We start from the raw sequence: 22,241 nt of genomic DNA, 5'->3' as shown, positions 1-22,241 counted from the left end.
CCCTCTCTCATCCTCTCTCCCTTCCCTCTCTCCCTCTCTCATCCTCTCCCCCACTCTCTCTCTCATCCTCTCCCCAGCCCTCTCTCCCATCCTCTCCCCTCTCCCTCTCTCATCCTCTCCCCACCCTCTCTCTCATCCTCGCCCCCACCCTCTCCCTCTCTATCATCCTCTCCCCTTCCTCTCTCCCTCTCTCATCCTCTCCCCATCATTCTCCTGGTGGCTAGTAGTGATTTTATTTTCCTGCTCTCTGTCCTCTGTCTCTTCAGACTCCTCCTCTGTGTACGTGGTCACATCCCGCTCTTCCTCTGTTTCACCAGTTTCATCTGGGAAATTCTCCTCCTCCTGCCCCTCCTCTTCCTCCTCCTGCTCCTCCACCTCTTCCTCCTGCCCCTCCACCTCCTGCACCTCCTCCTCCTGCACCTCCTCCTCCTGCCCTTCCACCTCCTCCTCCTGCCCCTCCACCTCCTGCCCCTGCACCTCCTCCTCCTGCCCCTGCACCTCCTCCTCCTGCCCTTCCACCTCCTCCTCCTGCCCCTCCACCTCCTCTTTTTCTTCCTTGTCTCCAGCCTTGGGTGTCTGATGTGGATTGTCATTGAACTGATGGTAATTCTCAGAAGAGCTACAGGGTTTTCTATCTTTATCCTGCATCTCCTCAGACTCAGGGCCGTACAGTGGCCTTGGGGGTTTGTATTGTACAGTGGTGCTGTTGTCCCCCTCCAGGCTGTCCCCCTCCAGGCTGTCCCCCTCCACACTACCCTCCACATAGGTACCATCCTCACCTTCTACATAGGTGGCATCCTTGGGGCAATAGGGTCCATCCTCACATTCTTCTACGTAGGTTCCGTCTTGGTGTTTCATGTAGGTTCCGTCTTGGTGTTTAACATAGGTTCCGTCTTGTTGTTTCATGTAGGTTCCGTCTTGGTGTTTAATGTAGGTTCCGTCTTGTTGTTTCATGTAGGTTCCGTCTTGGTGTTTAATGTAGGTTCCGTCTTGGTGTTTCATGTAGGTTCCGTCTTGGTGTTTCATGTAGGTTCCGTCTTGGTGTTTCATGTAGGTTCCGTCTTGGTGTTTCATGTAGGTTCCGTCTTGGTGTTTCATGTAGGTTCCGTCTTGGTGTTTCATGTAGGTTCCGTCTTGGTGTTTCATGTAGGTTCCGTCTTGGTGTTTCATGTAGGTTCCGTCTTGGTGTTTCATGTAGGTTCCGTCTTGGTGTTTAACATAGGTTCCGTCTTGGTGTTTCATGTAGGTTCCGTCTTGGTGTTTCATGTAGGTTCCGTCTTGGTGTTTCATGTAGGTTCCGTCTTGGTGTTTCATGTAGGTTCCGTCTTGGTGTTCCACATAGATACCATCCTGCGGCTCAGGGTAGTACCTCACCTCCATACCCTGGTCTTCCACCTGCAGCGTCTGATCAATGTCTTGCTCCACACCTTCCACATCTGAACCCACATTGTCGTACTCTGAGCAGCTGTCCTCCTCCTCCTCCAAGCTGTCAGGGGTGGTGGAGTCACCGGGCAGGTTCAGAGAGATCTTGGAGGAGACACTAGCTCTAGCAGGGACAGGAAGAGGTGAACTGGAGGGATTAATCAGACACGGCTGGTAAGGACTCGCACTGGTAAGGACAGGTGATGGTTTAACAGCCCTGGACTGTCTCTCCTGACTGGATGGGGGGTCAGAGGTGGGCCTGGTGCTAGGGCTCGTTGGACTCTCTCTGAGATGCTGCTGTGTCTGTCGGGGCTGGGCCTGGGCGTCTGACTGCCCAGGGTAGTTCTGGGCCTGGGCATCTGACTGCCGAGGGTAGTTCTGGGCCTGGGTGTCTGACTGCCGAGGGTAGTTCTGGACCTGGGCGTCTGACTGCCGAGGGTAGTTCTTGGCCTGGGCGTCTGACTGCCGAGGGTAGTTCTGGGCCTCGGTCATTTTGCTGTAGGCCTGGGTTGGGCGGGCCTGGGTTGGGCTAGCAGGGACAGGTGATGCAGGCCCAGGGGTCCTCTCATCATTGTTATTGTCCAGCTCCTCATTGCTGGTGCTCTGCGAGTGTTGAGGAGGGCCTTCACTCTTCAGACTCCGAATTCCATCATGCAGTCTTTCAGTTGTGCCTTTGCTGCTCAGACCCCAGGGTTCTTCATCAGTAGGCTCCCCTGTGGATAGGGGGTCAGGGCAGGATGGCGGGTCCTTACTCCTCAAACTCTGTGGTCTTTCTTTCTGAGGTCCTTCATCATGAGGTCCTTCATTAGACTCCTCTGTGGATCCTGTGGGACCCGGGCTGGGCGGAGGGCTGGGGGCCAATATTCTCCTAATAGTTCCTGGCTTCTTCTCTATGGATCCTCCTGGGCACGATGAAGGGCTGGGTCCCAGGATTCTAGTGATCTTCCCTGGTTTCTTCCCATGAGCCATGGCTCAGGCTGGCCTATCCCAACACTATCCTCAGTCCTAGAATAACACAGCAATGAACCCGTGGTCAAATTATAATTGGAATTGCATATCGGGTTTACAAGCCAAACCTATGTCTAGGATATAGTTTACTGGTTCTATTTACACAGCTAGACCAAATAAGGGTGTACGGGAATGCATGCAATCCCCAAGTGAGCGAAATCAAATGGTTTATTCTTCTAAAACTGCGTCACTACACATCTGTGTTTAATAATACCTGCCAAACATACACATCTAAATGTCGAAATGTCCCTGTCCGTGGTGTTGAGCTGTACGGATGACTGATGCTATTTGTAGTAGGACTTTTTGTTGATCATTATGACGTTGCAAATGCTGTTGCTAGTGTGGATTTTATACAATCTCACGCGAGATGATTCAATTTGCACACTGCAGATAATCAGATGATAAACGATCACGCCAAACTTTTGCCGCAACTGCAGGGGTAATGTTGTTAGAAAACTGTTCCTCGAGCACAGGACAGGGAAACGCACGCATTCGTTCTATCTCCAACCTATTTCTTCAATCGGATCCAGGTTTTCACTGCCCTCAGCATATTATCCTTGTCTTTCGTAAAACGCAGGGATGGTTTTCTCATCTATTCTCTGAAAATCCCGATTCGTCACATTGATCTATAGCCATGTAAATCGCAGACAGGCAAACCGTTAAGTTCTTATAAGCACAATTAACATCGACCTTGATTTGAATGATTTCTCATTGAGACTGCATCACGCTGGTGTAGGGTATAGGCTAAACAGGCTGGTGGTGTGTGCCATGATTCCTCTGTGCCATTAGGACCACATCTTTATAATAGGGATCTCAGATATAGAGTTACAAACTGAATATGCTTACTGATCTCTTTCTGTTTAAGCTTCCCAATCAAAACAATATAGGCTGATGTCCGACTTACCAGCATCGACTGATGATTGCCTATGTCCCGATCAGAGATTTGCTTTAGAAACCCCAGAATATGGTGAATTTGGAAGCCAGGGGCAAGTAGCCCTGGAACATGTGTAAGGAATACCCCGTGCAGGATCTATTCTCTCCTCAGTACGTGCGGGCAGCACCCCGATGAAATGGTCTGGTCCATCTGATCTCAATAAAATGATCCTTCATGCCACATGAGATTAAACAAACATCCTTGACAGAGTCAAAGTGAGTGGCCTTTAGCAAAAAAAACACATATATTTGTTTTATTGGGGTCAAAAACATAAACCATTTTTCCAGATAGTCAATGCATTGTCTATTCATTCATTTTTTATGTGCAGTTGATGCTGCATTTATTTCTATAGAAGTGATAGGCTATTTACACCTCATAGGCCTATTATCTCAATTAATTAGAGCCTTAACAATTCATATTTTAAAGTGTTTTATGCTGTGTTATTATTATTATTATTTTGTGAAAGCACACAATTTCCTCCCTTTTCACCAATATATGAAAATCCATCAAATCGATGAATTTGTCATCTACTACCCCAGTCTACTCAACATCCTTTCTCGATTGCTCTAGTGTTGCGCGCGAACCCGGCTGTTCTGTAACGACAAAACACGGGATACTCAAAGAGCTTCATTTCTCATCTAAAGTCAAATTAATTATATTATAACACAATGCATAACCTGTATGACCGTTTCTATATCATTGCCTGACGCCTGCAAAGGTAACGTGAAGAGAGCAAGAGAACTAGCCAGCTAGCTAACGTTAGCTCAGCCACGCATTGCCCATTCTAGATGAATGATCGGTGGTGAACGGCACCGGTGACACTGGTGAGTGGATGAGCTACAATGTGAAGGAATTATACTTTTATGATGTTGACATTGTACTAAATAATATACGGTGTTAGTGTAGTCTCTATGACAACAATGTTCAGCAGAGTAGGTTTCTCTCACTGTCACATTACAGAAATACTCGGGAAGCATGAGAAACACCTTCCTAATATTGACTTTTCATTTGTGTCTCGTTTAACGCAACGCGAATGTGCCAATTGAATCTCAGTTTAAGGAAAGGTTAGTACCAGCAACACAAATGAGGGGAAAAGATTTTTACAAGAATCGACTGATGGTGGGTAAATCAGTGTTATTGCTATCAAATCCCGCGACCGGTTATCAAAAACTCAACTCTGCCTCGAAGAGAACGGAGTTAAGAGAACGGAGTGAAGCGTTCTGTAATCTTTGCCTCTCTCACTTTACAGATTGGTGGTAGACCTACATTTGCAAGTTACTGTCAAGATAGCTACATAATAGAATATCAGCCCCTGTTTTTTGTAGACAAAACGTGAAAACAACAACAGTTGAAACATCATGGCAGAGAAAGGAAACAAACGCAAACAGAGAAGCCTCTCAATAACGAAGAGGAAAGGATATGTCAGTAGTAAAGATGGTAAGAAGAGTGCCAATGCATGTCCTGGTACAGCCTCCATCTCATCATTCTTCAACAACGCCCCGCCACCTAGACTGCCATGTCCTCTGTGTGGTCAGCTAGTGCCACGGTTCAGGATAAACCAACACATTGACTCACAGTGTCAGAACTTTCAGAGGGAAGATGGTGCGTCCATGGATACTGCTTCAGCCTGTAACATTGTTACTACAACAAAGCTGGCATCGTCTCACTCTCCTTCCAGGAGGGCCAGTAAGGACCATGATCCAGACACAGGGCCTTCCTGTCCAAAGGAGGAAAAGCCTCAGCGAGAGGCCAACACCAGCCCATACTTTAAAAAGTCTAGTGCTTCTTCTTCTTCTCAGCAGGTAAACACCAGAGAGATGAGCAGTAAGACTGTAGTCAGGCCCATTGACATATGTAGCAGGCTGTCCTCTAAGCTCTCCAGGAGGGGCCTGAAGCAAAGGCTGAAGTCCCCTGAGGACATAGAGTCGCAGGTTGATGACATCATCACCATCCAGGAGTCCCCAGAGAGAGCCATAAGGTCTGAGGAGCTGAGCAGATCTCAGAAGGAGAACCACCTCCCTCAGGGATTTGGTGACCAGACAACATGCTTAATGGACACAGAGACAACAAATGTCACAGTGGAAAGTCACTTTACTATTTCACTGGGCAGACCTCAGGTAGAAAGCAGAGAAGAAACTTTAGAATGTTTAGAATCCGAATCTATATTAGAATCATTGTCTCCGGTAGTTTCTATGGCCCCGCGACCTCTGTCCTATGCTCCATCCAGACTGAACAAGAGGAAGAAAGGAGGGAAAGCGGAGGTCTCTGTTAAAACACAGAGGATGTCTACTCGCAGCAAGAAAGCCAGATTTGAGAAGAGAGATGGTGAAGAACCAGATGATGACCTCACTATAAACAAACTCCTTACGTCAACAACAACAACAGCTGATGATGATAAGCAGCACGGAACAGCAGAATCTTCAACTGGTAACTGTGACACTCTTTTGAAGAGCAGCACAGAGGTGCCCGAGGAGGAGCGTCAGAGAAGAAAAGTAAAACTAGAGGAAGAAGGAGAACAAGAAGAACAAGAAGAATCCCCAGTGACCGGTAGCAGTGATCAGCTGACAGAGCCTGACACAGACAGAGGAACTGATGAGCAAGATTCCGAGTCACCGCGGTTACCGTACTACCTGGGTAACTTCCTGACCGTGCTAGAGGCAGTGCTGGAGAATGAAGACGATAGGATGCTGTTCAATCAAGAAGACCTTTCAGCCATACACGGCTTTGAGCGTCTGTCAGGTGTGTAGAATAGAACAAACATGACTGTCTTATGACAAATGTTATGTTTTATATAGCTGTTATAAGGGCTTTATGAATGCATACATAAAGGCTACAGGAAAGTGTTCTGCAAATGTGTTTTTGAACATACATGATTTATAACACAAGATCATATAAAATCACATTGTACAATAGAATTTCATGTAGTAGTACACGTTTAGCATTTTTTGACTACTATTTTTATCATCAACCAGTCTTGCTAATTTGCCTCTTCTTCCTCTCAGTGACAGGACAGAAGCTGTATGTGAGACTGTTCCAGAGGAAACTGAAGTGGCTCCAGGTCAACAAGCTAAACTATAATGAGATTAGCACTGACCTGGGACCTGTAGCTCAGGAGGTGGTGGAAGGAGGTTTCCTACAGACAGGTGAGTGATTGGACTGGAATTGTTTTATGCTACATGCTAACTGTTGAATGGACTTGAATGGTGTTATGCTAACACTAGGCTGATCTAGGACTTGGAGCTCAGGACCTGGTGAAAGGAAGCTTCCTACCAACAGTTGAATGAATGGACTTCAATGGGATTATGCTAAATGCTAATTGTTGAAAGGTCTTGAATGGTATTATGCTAAATTCTAATTGTTGAAAGGTCTTGAATGGTATTATGCTAAATGCTAATGTAGTGAATGGCTAAGTGCATTTCTACTGCCTTCCTGGGATCTAGAGGTGCTGAAGCCCTGGATGCCAGACATGTCTTTACTGAGTCAGTATTGACTGTGCTTCTTGAGTGTGTTGTGTTAATGGTGCGGAGGGTTGAATTTCCACTCTGTCACGCTAACAGTGGGAAGTCACTCAAATGTTCATCCCTAACCAACCCCTACCATCCAATGCCCAACATCCTCAACTGTTTTCCAGACAGTGACCTCCAGGAGCTTGGGGAGGTGCTGGACCTGCTGCCCGCCCCGGAGCTTCGTAGCCTGGCTAAGACGTTCCACCTGGGGGGCCCTGGGTCTGGTACCCAGAAACATCAGCTGGTGGAGGGACTCCTGAAGCTGAGCAGACAGAGGTCTCTGTTCGCCCTGGCCCCTGGACAGAACAACATTGGGACTGTCATACTAAAGAGGTGAGAGGGGAGGGGCTCTAGTGACATATTCTAGAGTCATTCACGGATGGAATGGGAGACTGATGGAATGGGGGACTGATGGAATGGGAGACTGATGGAATGGGGGACAGGTGGAATGGGTGACTGATGGAATGGGAGACTGATGGAATGGGAGACAGATGGAATGGGGGACTGATGGAATGGGAGACTGATGGAATGGGTGACTGATGGAATGGGTGACTGATGGAATGGGTGACTGATGGAATGGGAGACTGATGGAATGGGAGACTGATGGAATGGGTGACTGATGGAATGGGAGACTGATGGAATGGGGGACTGATGGAATGGGAGACAGATGGAATGGGGGACTGATGGAATCAGTTCCTCTTTAAGGAATACCTAGGATAGGATAAAGTAATCCCTCTCACCCCCCCTCCCCCTGAAAAGATTTAGATGCACTACTGTTCCACTGGAGGTCATAAGGTGAATGCACCAATTTGTAAGTCGCTCTGGATAAGAGCGTCTGCTAAATGACTTAAATGTAAATGTAAATGAATGGGAGACTGATGGAATGGGGGACTGATGGAATGGGAGACAGATGGAATGGGGGACTGATGGAATGGGAGACTGATGGAATGGGAGACTGATGGAATGGGGGACTGATGGAATGGGAGACTGATGGAATGGGAGACTGATGGAATGGGAGACTGATGGAATGGGGGACTGATGGAATGGGGGACTGATGGAATGGGGGACTGATGGAATGGGGGACTGATGGAATGGGGGACTGATGGAATGGGTGACTGATGGAATGGGTGATTGATGGAATGGGAGACTGATGGAATGGGAGACTGACGGAATGGGGGACTGACGGAATGGGAGACTGATGGAATGGGGGACAGATGGAATGGGAGACTGATGGAATGGGATAAAGTGTACAGACGGGAGTTACATTGGGACAGGCATTCGTTCCTACGCAGGCAGAGGATTGCATATGTGACGAGGTCAGCTGCCTTAAACACACAACCGTCCTCAGGCACACTCCTACACTAATAATCTCTCCTCTCCAGGGCGAAGCAGCTAGCTGGTTCCTGTGTACGTCTGCATCGCGGCCCCAGGGCTGTGTTCTCTCGCGTCCTCCTCCTCTTCTCCCTGACAGACGGTCTGGAGGAGGAGGAGACGGCCGGAGGGGGTCAGGGTCAGCTCTACACCATCCTACTGGTCAACTCTGGCCGACTGGCCTTCCCTGACTACACCGTACAGCGCAGAGCCAAACTGTTCCTGGATAGAGAAGATCTTATCAGGTTAGAGCATAGACTTACAGTGTATTTGGGTCAGATCTCATTGGTCAGTGCTGTGGACACTGATTGATCAACCTCAAATGTTTATTTAGGTGTGCGTTTCATAAGCTATCTAAGTGTTATTATAAAATGGGGATGTTTGGGTCCTAGATGCTGATTGGTTGATAGCAGGGAGTTATTCACGACAATTCCCGGGTAATGCCTGTTAACAGTTCAATGCACATCCACTGTCCCACAGCCCCATGCAGGCAATTCATGAACTTCATGTCCCCTGGAAAAGAAGTATCTAGACAAGATTTTTTTGGGCTGCAACTGTAAGGGTTTGTATAAACCTAGCTGCCTGCCTCTCTGATCTGTGCAACAATGGTGCCATTTTTTTGTTGTTGCCATCTCCACCATTCCCCCGCTTCCCGTCGTGCCTAAGAAAACAGCCTTTAGTCCTGTGTTATTCTTACAATAATCCATGGGCTTTTCATGCCTTATTGCTTAAAGATCAGAAAGGAGAGAGGGAGATGCATGTAGAAGGGGCACACACAGACATGAAGGGCCTAGACACCAGGCGGATATGTAGTCCGTAATCAGCAGCGCTACCATTAGACCAGACTCTGGCACACATTCTGCCAATATTAACAAGAATGCTCCGAATGACAATCACCCTGTTTCCAGCTCCTAGCCAGCTTTGCAGTATTTTTGTTGTTGTGCTTCTTACATTATTTGCTCAGAACGTTTCTAGTATTATTACCTACAGCCCAAAATAACTGTTTGGACATTAGATTGGTGGTCACACACCAGAAATGTGATTTCCCTCACCTGGATCCTTTGTTTTGGATTCTCTGAGGCAAACCGTCGACACCCGAGAAGTGGGGTCCTTGGTCAGGCTCAGGTGGCGAGCAAACCATCCACTGCTTCCGAGTATATTACTCGCTAACATTCAGTCCCTGAACAACAAAGTAGATGAGCTCAGGGCGAGGATCTTCTTTCAGAGAGACACAAGGGACGGTAACATACTCTGTTTTACGGAACCATGGCACTCTCTGGATAAATTGTCCCCATCCATACGGCCAGCGGGATTCTCAGTTCATCGCCCGGACAGCAAGAAATCACTTTCTGGGAAAAACAGAGGTGGAGGAATATGATTATGATTAACAACTCATGGTGTGATTGTGGTAACGGAAGTCATTTTGTTCTCCTGATCTGGAATACCTCACCATCAAATGCTGACTGCATTACCTCCCGAGATGATAATTTTCTTTGGTTATTGTTACTGCCGTGTAAATATCCCCCCCAAGCTGACACTGTGATGGCTCTCAAGGAACTGAGGAGCTGAGGCTGCAAACTGGAAACCATATATCCTGAGGCCGGTGACTATTGTACCTGGGGACCTAAATAAAGGAAATCTGAGGAAAACGCTGCCGAAAATTCGATCAACATATCTCCTGTGCTACATGCGGAGAGAACACGCTTGACTGTTGATACTCTCCCTTCAGGGACGACTGCAAGGTCCTCCCCTGCCATCCCTTTGGCAAATCAGACAACGCCTCCATCCTGCTCCTCCCCGCCAATAGGCAGAAACTTAAGCAGGAAGCACCCGTGGTAAGGACTGTTCAACATTGGTCTGACTGTTTTGATCACGTGGACTGGGAAAGGTTGCGGGCCGTCAAACTTATTCAAACCAAACCATGGATAGATAGCGACACAGTTTTTATTTAAATCTGCTTGAAAATCAATGCCAAGACCTGAAAATGGTTGTTAATAACCAATTTTACAGAGCTTGAGGAATTCTGAAAAAAATAATGGGCATATTTTGCACAATCCAGGTGTGTAAAGCTCTTAGAGACTTACCCAGAAAAACTCACAGGTGTAATCAAAGGTGCTTCTAACATTTTTGTTATTTACATTTAACCTTTAAGAACAAATTCTTATTTACAATGGCAGCCTACACCGGCCAAATCCGGACGACGCTGGGCCAATTGTGAGCCGCCCTATGGGACTCCCAATCACAGCCAGTTGTGATACAGCCTGGATTCGAACCAGGGTGTCTGTAGTGATGTTTCAAGCACTGAGATGCAGTGCCTTAGACCGCAGCGCAACTCGGGAGCCCTAACATGTATTGACTCAGTGGGTGGACTACTTTTCTAATCAACATATTTGTGTTAGATTAAATTATTATTATAATTTTTAAAAATATTATAATTTTTCTTCCGCTTTGACATTACAGTATTTTTGACAATGACAATTAAATCTATTTTAGTCCCACTTTGAAATACAACAAAATGTGTCAAGGGATGTGATTACTTTTTGATGGCACTGTATATACTGTATTCTGGTTATGGCTCGTCCATGCTCAACTGGCGGAACGCGGTCCTGATTCGTACCCAGAACAGGGTCAATACGGACTCGCTTCGATCCCTGGTGTCATATCAGAATTGCAGGAAATTAGCTTTTAAAACAGCAACAACAACAACAAAAAGTGTGTAGAATTGCAGGACATTAACTTTAAAACTGCAAAAATGTTCTCTCCGCCAACAAGAGGAGTGTGAACAATTTGGGGTCGTGAGGTGGGGGTTTGTTACCACGTCGGTAATAGGTAAATAATAGGTCAATAGTCCAGGCTCATCCTATATAATTACTGCTGTACATAACTCTTCAATTCATATATACTGTCCCTTCTGTGTCTATATACACCATTAACATTTACACTGAGTGACAAAACATTAGGAACACTTTCCTAATATTGAGTTGCACCCCCTCCATCTTTTGCCCTCAGAAAGGCCTCAATTCGTCGGGGCATGGACTCTACAAGGTGTTGAAAGCGTTCCACAGTGATGCTGACCCATGTTGACTCCAATGTTTCCCACAGTTGTGGTTGGCTGGATGTCCTTTGGGTGGGGGGACCATTCTTAATACACTTGGGAAACTGTTGAGCGTGAAAAAAACAGCAGCTTTGCAGTTCTTGACACAAACTGGTGCTCCTAGCACCTACTACCATACTCTGTTCAAAGGCACTTAAATATTTTATCTTGCCCATTCACCCTCTGAATGGCACACATACACAATCCATGTCTCAATTGTCTCGAGGCTTAAAAATCCTTCTTTAACCTGTCTCCTCCACTTCATCTACACTGATTGAAGTGGATTTAACAGGTGGCATCAATGAGGGATAATAACTCACCTGGTCAGGTGTTCCTCTTTTTTTTCTTGTCCAACTTGGTGTAGATGTATTCATACTCTCACGACTCTGGGTCCCAGACTTCTAATACTTCTGTCTTAATGTCTTTGTTATTTTTAACTTTTAGATTGTGTGTATTGCTTCATTTTTGGGAGCTGGAAACAACAGCATTTCCCCTCACCGGGTGATAACGTCTGCAAAAAAAACCAGCGTAACGTGACCGATAAACGTTAATCTGATTGTGTCGTTGGACTCAGCGCCTCTCTGTCCTGTTGTGTCAGGTACGAGGCGGCGATGCGAGCGCTGCAAGAGGTGATCACAGCCATGCAGACAGGCCACTGGGAGGACGCTCTGGGACTTTACACTGCAGCCAAGATGACCTGGCAGGAGACGAGCAAGACGTACGACCTCAGGTGGGGACCACTAGCGGCATATTCATCCCTCTTTGTCAATCTTTGATATGTGGCCATGCGGATTTCACATTGGTCTGCACAGCCAAATGCAACCCCCCCACACACACACACACACAATAATCGCTTGATAAGCAACATTATCATTGACATTGGTCGACAGCCATAAGCCAGCCAAACCTAAAGTGTGTGTGTGTGTGTGTGTGTGTGTGTGTGTGTGTGTGTAGCCACCAGGAAGAGCTGCCAGTGTTCCTGCGCTGTTTCACCACAGGGTGGGCCTACACACGCATCCTGTCCAGGGGAGTAGAAGTACTGCAGAGATTACGTTGCTACAAGGTGGGTGCAGACACACACACACATACATCATATACCTCGATACACACTAGAACTGTCCCAGACAAAAAATATATATAGTTATTCTTTCGACCAATCGACCAACGTGTATTTTTCCATATCTAGGCACATCCTATGTGTTTTAATCAAATCAACTGTATGCACTGAGCTTGTCTGATGCTTTAAGTGCACTGTTTGATGAAATAATTAAGACACAGATAACTAGAGGGAATCCGACCGCAATCGATTTGATTGAGCCGGGCCGGGCTCAGACTTGCTGCGCCGTGTAAAAAAAGACAGTGTGACCCGTTGTCTCTCTGTCCTCTCTGCTGCAGCGACCACCACAGAACATCAACAGTGTGTATCACACTGTCTCTGCTGCAGTGACCACCACAGAACATCAACAGTGTGTATCACACTGTCTCTGCTGCAGCGACCACCACAGAACATCAACAGTGTTTATCACACTGTCTCTGCTGCAGCGACCACCACAGAACATCAACAAATCAAATCACATTTTATTTGTCACATACACATGGTTAGCAGATGTTAATGCGAGTGTAGCGAAATGCTTGTGCTTCTAGTTCCGACAATGCAGTAATAACCAACAAGTAATCTAACTAACAATTCCAAAACTACTGTCTTATACACAGTGTGAGGGGATAAAGAATATGTACATAAAGATATATGAATGAGTGATGGTACAGAGCAGCATAGGCAAGATACAGTAGATGGTATCGAGTACAGTATATACATATGAGATGAGTATGTAAACAAAGTGGCATAGTTAAAGTGGCTAGTGAAACATGTATTACATAAGGATGCAGTAGATGATATAGAGTACAGTATATACGTATGCATATGAGATGAATAATGTAGGGTATGTAACATTATATTAGGTAGCATTGTTTAAAGTGGCTAGTGATATATTTTACATCATTTCCCATTATTAAAGTGGCTGGAGTTGTGTCAGTGTGTTGGCAGCAGCCACTCAATGTTAGTGGTGGCTGTTTAACAGTCTGATGGCCTTGAGATAGAAGCTGTTCTTCAGTCTCTCGGTCCCAGCTTTGATGCACCTGTACTGACCTCGCCTTCTGGATGATAGCGGGGTGAACAGGCAGTGGCTCGGGTGGTTGTTGTCCTTGATGATCTTTATGGCCTTCCTGTAACATCGGGTGGTGTAGGTGTCCTGGAGGGCAGGTAGTTTGCCCCCGGTGATGTGTTGTGCAGACCTCACTACCCTCTGGAGAGCCTTACGGTTGTGGGCGGAGCAGTTGTCGTACCAGGCGGTGATACAGCCCGCCAGGATGCTCTCGATTGTGCATCTGTAGAAGTTTGTGAGTGCTTTTGGTGACAAGCCGAATTTCTTCAGCCTCCTGAGGTTGAAGAGGCGCTGCTGCGCCTTCTTCACGATGCTGTCTGTGTGAGTGGACCAATTTAGTTTGTCTGTGATGTGTATGCCGAGGAACTTAAAACTTTCTACCCTCTCCACTACTGTTCCATCGATGTGGATAGGGGGGTGTTCCCTCTGCTGTTTCCTGAAGTCCACAATCATCTCCTTAGTTTTGTTGACGTTGAGTGTGAGGTTATTTTCCTGACACCACACTCCGAGGGCCCTCACCTCCTCCCTGTAGGTCGTCTCGTCGTTGTTGGTAATCAAGCCTACCACTGTTGTGTCGTCCGCAAACTTGATGATTGAGTTGTAGGCGTGCGGGGCCACGCAGTCGTGGGTGAACAGGGAGTACAGGAGAGGGCTCAGAACGCACCCTTGTGGGGCCCCAGTGTTGAGGATCAGCGGGGTGGAGATGTTGTTGCCTACCCTCACCACCTGGGGGCGGCCCGTCAGGAAGTCCAGTACCCAGTTGCACAGGGCGGGGTCGAGGCCCAGGGTCTCGAGCTTGATGACGAGCTTGGAGGGTACTATGGTGTTGAATGCCGAGCTGTAGTCGATGAACAGCATTCTCACATAGGTATTCCTCTTGTCCAGATGGGTTAGGGCAGTGTGCAGTGTGGTTGAGATTGCATCGTCTGTGGACCTATTTGGGCGGTAAGCAAATTGGAGTGGGTCTAGGGTGTCAGGTAGGGTGGAGGTGATATGGTCCTTGACTAGTCTCTCAAAGCACTTCATGATGACGGAAGTGAGTGCTACGGGGCGGTAGTCGTTTAGCTCAGTTACCTTAGCTTTCTTGGGAACAGGAACAATGGTGGCCCTCTTGAAGCATGTGGGAACAGCAGACTGGTATAGGGATTGATTGAATATGTCCGTAAACACACCGGCCAGCTGGTCTGCGCATGCTCTGAGGGCGCGGCTGGGGATGCCGTCTGGGCCTGCAGCCTTGCGAGGGTTAACACGTTTAAATGTTTTACTCACTTCGGCTGCAGTGAAGGAGAGTCCGCATGTTTTCGTTGCAGGCCGTGTCAGTGGCACTGTATTGTCCTCAAAGCGGGCAAAAAAGTTATTTAGTCTGCCTGGGAGCAAGACATCCTGGTCCGTGACTGGGCTGGTTTTCTTCTTGTAGTCCGTGATTGACTGTAGACCCTGCCACATACCTCTTGTGTCTGAGCCGTTGAATTGAGATTCTACTTTGTCTCTATACTGATGCTTAGCTTGTTTGATAGCCTTGCGAAGGGAATAGCTGCACTGTTTGTATTCGGTCATGTTACCAGTCACCTTGCCCTGATTAAAAGCAGTGGTTCGCGCTTTCAGTTTCACGCGAATGCTGCCATCAATCCACGGTTTCTGGTTAGGGAATGTTTTAATCGTTGCTATGGGAACGACATCTTCAACGCACGTTCTAATGAACTCGCACACCGAATCAGCGTATTCGTCAATGTTGTTATCTGACGCAATACTGAAACATATCCCAGTCCACGTGATGGAAGCAGTCTTGGAGTGTGGAATCAGCTTGGTCGGACCAGCGTTGGACAGACCTCAGCGTGGGAGCTTCTTGTTTTAGTTTCTGTCTGTAGGCAGGGATCAACAAAATGGAGTCGTGGTCAGCTTTTCCGAAAGGGGGGCGGGGCAGGGCCTTATATGCGTCGCGGAAGTTAGAGTAACAATGATCCAAGGTTTTTCCACCCCTGGTTGCGCAATCGATATGCTGATAAAATTTAGGGAGTCTTGTTTTCAGATTAGCCTTGTTAAAATCCCCAGCTACAATGAATGCAGCCTCCGGATAAATGGATTCCAGTTTGCAAAGAGTCAAATAAAGTTCGTTCAGAGCCATCGATGTGTCTGCTTGGGGGGGGGTATATACGGCTGTGATTATAATCGAAGAGAATTCTCTTGGTAGATAATGTGGTCGACATTTGATTGTGAGGAATTCTAAATCAGGTGAAAAGAAGGATTTGAGTTCCTGTATGTTTCTTTCATCACACCATGTCTCGTTAGCCATAAGGCATACGCCCCCGCCCCTCTTCTTACCAGAAAGATGTTTGTTTCTTTCGGTGCGATGCGTGGAGAAACCCGCTGGCTGCACCGCCTCCGATAGCGTCTCTCCAGTGAGCCATGTTTCCGTGAAGCAAAGAACGTTACAGTCTCTGATGTCCCTCTGGAATGCTACCCTTGCTCGCATTTCATCAACCTTGTTGTCAAGAGACTGGACATTGGCGAGAAGAATGCTAGGGAGTGGTGCACGATGTGCCCGTCTCCGGAGTCTGACCAGAAGACCGCCTCGTTTCCCTCTTTTACGGAGTCGTTTTTTTTGGGGTCGCCGGCTGGGATCCATTCCGTTGTCCTGGTTGAAAGGCAGAACACAGGATCCGCGTTGCGAAAATCATATTCTTGGTCGTACTGATGGTGAGTTGACGCTGATCTTATATTCAGTAGTTCTTCTCGACTGTATGTAATGAAACCTATGATGACCTGGGGTACTAATGTAAGAAATAACACGTAAAAAAACAAAAAACTGCATAGTTTCCTAGGAACACGAAGCGAGGCGGCCATCTCTGTCGGCGCCGGAAGTATGTGTATCACACTGTCTCTGCTGCAGCGACCACCACAGCACATCAACAGTGTATCACACTGTCCGTGTTGCTGAACTGCAACATAATTACAGCCTTTTCTGATTGAAAAGTTTTGTTTACCGAAATCGCTCATTTATTTAGGAAAATATCCCCTCAAACCCTTGCTCTCTTTATGTGACACGTATGCATCGAATGCACACGACCAATAGGGCCTGACCGTTAAAGCATGTCATAATCACATGAATAAATTGGTTATAACAAACTCTGAACACCGGAACACATGTGACAGCAAAACGGATGCAGAGGACGTGACTGGAAACGGGGGAATGTTTTACTGGTTGCTCAGGAGGTAAAAGGGAAGTCAGATGTGTGGAATAAATTTGACTAGTTGTGGAAAATACTGGAGATCAAGAAGGTAAGGAGAAAGACCTGCGTGCGTATTATGTGCCAAACAGGTACTGTTACAGTATACACACACACATTCATATACACACATATACCAAGATATACACACACACATTCATATACCAAGATATACACACACACACATTCATATACACACATATACCAAGATATACACACACACATTCATATACCAAGATATACACACACACACATTCATATACACACAGCAGAGTGTAGTGTAATGTATTGATTCAGATTGGTTGTGTTCCAGGAAGCGGTGAAGGAGCTGCGCTCACTATTGTCCCAGTCAGTCTACTGTCCAGACAGCAGGGGGCGATGGTGGGACAGACTGGCACTCAATCTCCAGCAGCACCTCAAACTACCTGAACAGGTCAGTCAACCTCAAACTACCTGAACAGGTCAGTCAACCTCAAACTACCTGAACAGGTCAGTCAACCTCAAACTACCTGTACAGGTCAGTCAACCTCCAGTCCAACCTCAAACTACCTGAACAGGTCAGTCAACCTCCAGTCCAACCTCAAACTACCTGAACAGGTCAGTCAACCTCCAGTCCAACCTGAAACTACCTGAACAGGTCAGTCAACCTCCAGTCCAAACTCAAACTACCTGAACAGGTCAGTCAACCTCCAGTCCAACCTCAAACTACCTGAAAGGTCAGTCAACCTGAAACTACCTGAACAGGTCAGTCAACCTCCAGCCCAACCTCAAACTACCTGAACAGGTCAGTCAGCCACCTAACCTCCAGCAGCACCTCAAACTACCTTAACAGGTCAGTCAGCCACCTAACCTCCAGCAGCACCTCAAACTACCTGAACAGGTCAGTCAACCACCTATCCTCCAGCAGCACCTCAAACTACCTGAACAGGTCAGTCAACCACCTATCCTCCAGCAGCACCTCAAACTACCTGAACAGGTCAGTCAACCACCTATCCTCCAGCAGCACCTCAAACTACCTGAACAGGTCAGTCAGCCACCTAACCTCCAGCAGCACCTCAAACTACCTGAACAGGTCAGTCAGACACCTAACCTCCAGCAGCACCTCAAACTACCTGAACAGGTCAGTCAGCCACCTAACCTCCAGCAGCACCTCAAACTACCTTAACAGGTCAGTCAGCCACCTAACCTCCAGCAGCACCTCAAACTACCTGAACAGGTCAGTCAACCACCTATCCTCCAGCAGCACCTCAAACTACCTGAACAGGTCAGTCAACCACCTATCCTCCAGCAGCACCTCAAACTACCTGAACAGGTCAGTCAACCACCTATCCTCCAGCAGCACCTCAAACTACCTGAACAGGTCAGTCAGCCACCTAACCTCCAGCAGCACCTCAAACTACCTGAACAGGTCAGTCAGCCACCTAACCTCCAGCAGTACTTTGTCCCATGGCTCTTCCTGAACTTATGGACTACTGCACTTTGTTAATGTTTGTCTGGATTTCACTTTGCACTGTTGTTATACGTGGTATTTATTAAATGTGTGTCTTTTTGTCTGTGTCAGTAATTAGCATTAATTAAATTGAAATTCCCCATGTATCAATCCCAGGCTATCAGCTCCATCAGAGACGGTCTCTCTGACCCCTTGGTGAGGACGGGCCACCAGCTTTCACTCCACCAGAGAGCCAATAGGATGAAGGAATCCCCTAGCTACAAGAATTACCACCTTGTACTCAGTGACCTGCCCACCATCCACGTCAACGATGTCACTCATGTGAGTCACTTCTGTCGCTTTATTATTATTTTTTACCTTTATTTTACTAGGCAAGTCAGTTAAGAACAAATTCTTATTTACAATGACTGCCTGTTCAGGGGCAGAACAACAGAGGGGGTTTGAACTTGCAACCTTCCGGTTACTAGTCCACCGCTCTAACCACTAGGCCACCCTGCCGCCCCAGTTGAAATATACATTATATGAAATATACATGGGTCAATTCTAAGCGATGATCGAGATGACAATCTTTGTTAGCAAGTTAAGTAAAAAACTAAAACGTTATTTAAGAGGTGGGTCAATTATATTCCCCAAATAAAAAGGAGGGTAAACTGGGTTTACTTGAGTTTATGCTTCATTGCATCACTGATGATGTCTTTTAACTTTCTAAACATCAAGACGTTTTAAGGGGCTCCCGAGTGGCGCAGCGGTCTAAGGCACTGCTGGAGGCGTCACTACAGACACCCTGGTTTGATTCCAGGCTGTATCACAACCGGCCGTGATTGGGAGTCCCATAGGGCGGTGCGCAATTGATCCCAGTGGCGTCCGGGTTAGGCCGCTGTAGGCCGTCCATTCTGAATAAGAATTTGTTCTTAACTGACTTGCCTAGTTAAATAAAGAGTAAATAAAAAATAAATATAAAAACAGACTTGTTTTGTGTGTGCTAATTGTGTTTGTGTCTGTGTGTTTGTGTCTTCTAGGTCACTATCCGAGGGCAGCTCTTCCCCCACGAGGGGGGGACAGGGAAGAATGTGTTCCTCATGCCTGCTGAGGAAGGGGCAGAGGGAGGATACTCCACTGTCATGTGTTCTGTGGAAGAGCTGTCACTGGCACACTACCGTCGGCAAGGCTTTGACCAAGGTCTTCTGCTTTACTTCTGTTCTAGTTTCCTGTTGTTGTTGTTTTGTTTTTTTTGCTTCTTTTAAATCGTCAAATGTTCATGTTTTAAGTGTATTTGACATATAAACCAGAGCTTTCACAGTAAAAAAAAACTAACAATTGAAAACAGCAAGTTCAGTAAAGTTCTCCTGTTGTCACATGAACCTGTACTTGGAAATGTAATCAAATCTAATTGTATTTGTCACAGACTATTTGCATTGCCCCCTCCCCCCCTTTTTTTTACACTGCTGCTACTCTTTGTTATTGTCTATGCATAGTCACTTTAATACCTCTACCTAGATGGACATATTACCTCGACTAACCGGTGTCCCCGCACATTGACTCTGTGCTGGTATCCCCTGTATATAGCCTATATATATATATATATTTAAAATATATATATATGTTTTAACTGCATTGTTGGTTAAGGGCTCTTAAGTAAGCATCTCACTGTAAGGCATTTCACTGTAAGGTTTCACTGTAAGGCATTTCACTGTAAGGCATTTCACTGTAAGGTTTCACTGTAAGGCATTTCACTGTAAGGCATTTCACTGTAAGGCATTTCACTGTAAGGTTTCACTGTAAGGCATTTCACTGTAAGGTTTCACTGTAAGGCATTTCACTGTAAGGCATTTCACTGTAAGGCATTTCACTGTAAGGTTTCACTGTAAGGCATTTCACTGTAAGGCATTTCACTAAGGTTTCACTGTAAGGCATTTCACTGTAAGGCATTTCACTGTAAGGCATTTCACTGTACCTGTTGTATTCGGCGCATGTGACAAATACAATTTGATACAACTTTACCGTGAAATGCTTCCTTACCACATGGATGGATGGAAGTGAAGTTTGACTGAAACTTCTCTTGGTTATCTATAGGGATCCATGGAGAGGGCTCCACGTTTTCCACTCTGTTTGGTCTTCTGTTATGGGACGTCATTTTCATGGAGGGGATTCCAGACGTCTTCCGGAACCCCTACCAGGTAAACATGCTCTACCAGGTAAACATGCTCTACCAGGTAAACATGCTCTACCAGGTAAACATGCTCTACCTGTCCTTTTTTTTGTGTGGTTCAGTTGGTTGAAGTGTGGCAGTAACGACACCACGGTTGTCAGTTCAATTCCCACAAGGCTCACGTATGCCTGTACCTACATGCCCTCACTGTCTTGTCAGACTCTCTGGATAAAAGTGTCTGATACGAGGCATATATTAATATTTCCTCATCCCTCTTGTTCCTCTCCTAGCCCTGCCCACTGGACCTCTTCACAGACTGTTTCTATGGGAACCGGAGGGAGGCGATAGAGACGCGTGTGCAGGTGCTCTGTGAGGCGTCCATTGAGACGCTGCACAACCTAATGGCTGAGGCCTGGACCAATCAGGAGGGGAAGGTGTGTTCACTGGTCAACTGGGAGCGCTTCTCATCCCTGCAGCGGGCACAGGTAACCACAGTTAAGGCTCACTTCAAACCGATTGGATGACGCATTGTCGGTACAGACAATCTGGTTTGTCATTGACTTACCAGTGTGGTTCAGTTGGTAAAAGTAGCTTCGGTGCTAGCAACGCCACGGTTGTGGGTTCACTGGCCTCTTTAGTAATGCAACAACACTAGTCACTCTAATAATGTTTACATATTTTTTGCTTCACTCATCTCATGTGTATATACTGTATTCTATTCTACTGTATTTTAGTCTATGCCCGTCTGAAATTGCTCATCCTAATATTTATATATTTCTTAATTCCATTATTTTACTTTTAGATTGTGTGTATTGTTGTGAATTGTTAGATATTACTACACTGTTTGAGCTAGAAATACAAGCATTTCGCTACACCTGCAATAACATCTGTGACAAATAACTCCCTTTACTTTGAAAAGTTGAAAAGCGTCTGCTAAGTTTAATAAATATTGACTTTCAGATTAGTCATTTATAAAGCCTATGCTATGATTTCACCTCCATGTATAACAATGTGTTAGTAACATGATTATTGTGTTATGGTAAATCTCATGTAATTGTAGCCTGGTTAAACTAACCTGCTCTCACATTGATCAAAGTGTTGTTTACCTGGCTACTGTAATGCTACTGAGCTGGTCTAACCCTTTGTGGTCTCCTCTCTTTGCAGAGTCTAGTGTCTTGTCTGGGTGGATCGTTTCTGGGAGGGATGATCACTAGGATGGCCAAGGACTACAGACACTGTCGAGCAGGACTGCCTGACCTAGTGGTGTGGAACACATCCAACAACACCTACAAGGTGAGCTCACAGGACTGTCTAGGCCTGCCTGAGGCTGTGGAATTAAACACATTTATTTGAGATGACTAGAAGGTCTATCTATTTGTCCCATGATGACATGTTGATGAGAGGTAAATGGGGCTTAGCGTCAAACTCTCAGAAGCATCAGATTTTCTATTCTATTCTATGAATTCTATCATATTCTATTGTTCCAGCTGGTGGAGGTGAAGGGCCCTAGCGACAAACTGTCCCAGAAGCAACAGATCTGGTTGGATGAGCTACAGAGACTGGGGGCTGATGTAGAGGTTTGTCACGTCACTGCCACCGGGGCCAGAGGAGCTTGGCTGGAATAGGACTGATGAGCTTGGCAAACACCTGCCTTGACCTTTGACCGTCTCACTGAAGTACAGAATTTAATGAATTTTTTTTATTTTATAAAAATAGCACTCTTTACAGTTTGTTGCAGGACAGACAAGGTTGGGGGGGGGACCACAATGCGCTTTAATGACTGTATATTACACTATAACTGTCTAATATGTAAATAAAATAATCTCTCTAATAAATGTAATAAATCTGGTTGAATGTGAAAATGTTAACTTTCTTAGTGTCTGGTGATGCCGGGGAAAAGGCTTTTTTGTGCTATTTA

The 22,241-nt window shown here is 46.2% G+C and overlaps 2 protein-coding genes across 2 annotated transcripts; one reads left to right on the top strand and one right to left on the bottom strand.

Moving 5' to 3' along the window:
• Nucleotides 1-287: 287 nt before the first annotated feature.
• Nucleotides 288-3,479, bottom strand: LOC115144665 (uncharacterized). Its single transcript, XM_029685672.2, has 3 exons — nt 3,335-3,479; nt 478-2,427; nt 288-305 (listed from the first exon to the last, which is right to left on the bottom strand). Exons 2-3 carry the CDS (start codon nt 2,389-2,391, stop codon nt 288-290), a joined length of 1,932 nt encoding a protein of 643 aa, XP_029541532.2. The 5' UTR covers nt 2,392-2,427; nt 3,335-3,479.
• Nucleotides 3,480-3,931: 452 nt separating this feature from the next.
• fan1 (FANCD2 and FANCI associated nuclease 1) lies at nt 3,932-22,185 on the top strand. The gene is made up of 14 exons (XM_029685706.2): nt 3,932-4,188; nt 4,614-6,103; nt 6,367-6,507; nt 6,996-7,203; nt 8,253-8,486; nt 11,934-12,065; nt 12,290-12,398; nt 17,038-17,157; nt 18,331-18,495; nt 19,194-19,353; nt 20,248-20,351; nt 20,614-20,808; nt 21,488-21,616; nt 21,811-22,185. Exons 2-14 carry the CDS (start codon nt 4,723-4,725, stop codon nt 21,946-21,948), a joined length of 3,216 nt encoding a protein of 1,071 aa, XP_029541566.2. The 5' UTR covers nt 3,932-4,188; nt 4,614-4,722; the 3' UTR covers nt 21,949-22,185.
• The last annotated feature ends 56 nt before the right edge of the window (nt 22,186-22,241 follow it).

Source organism: Oncorhynchus nerka, linkage group LG17 (genome assembly GCF_034236695.1).
Source record: "Oncorhynchus nerka isolate Pitt River linkage group LG17, Oner_Uvic_2.0, whole genome shotgun sequence".
NCBI lineage: Eukaryota > Metazoa > Chordata > Actinopteri > Salmoniformes > Salmonidae > Oncorhynchus > Oncorhynchus nerka.
The sequence above is the reverse complement of the archived record's forward strand: the minus strand, read 5'-3'. Positions and strand labels throughout refer to the sequence as shown.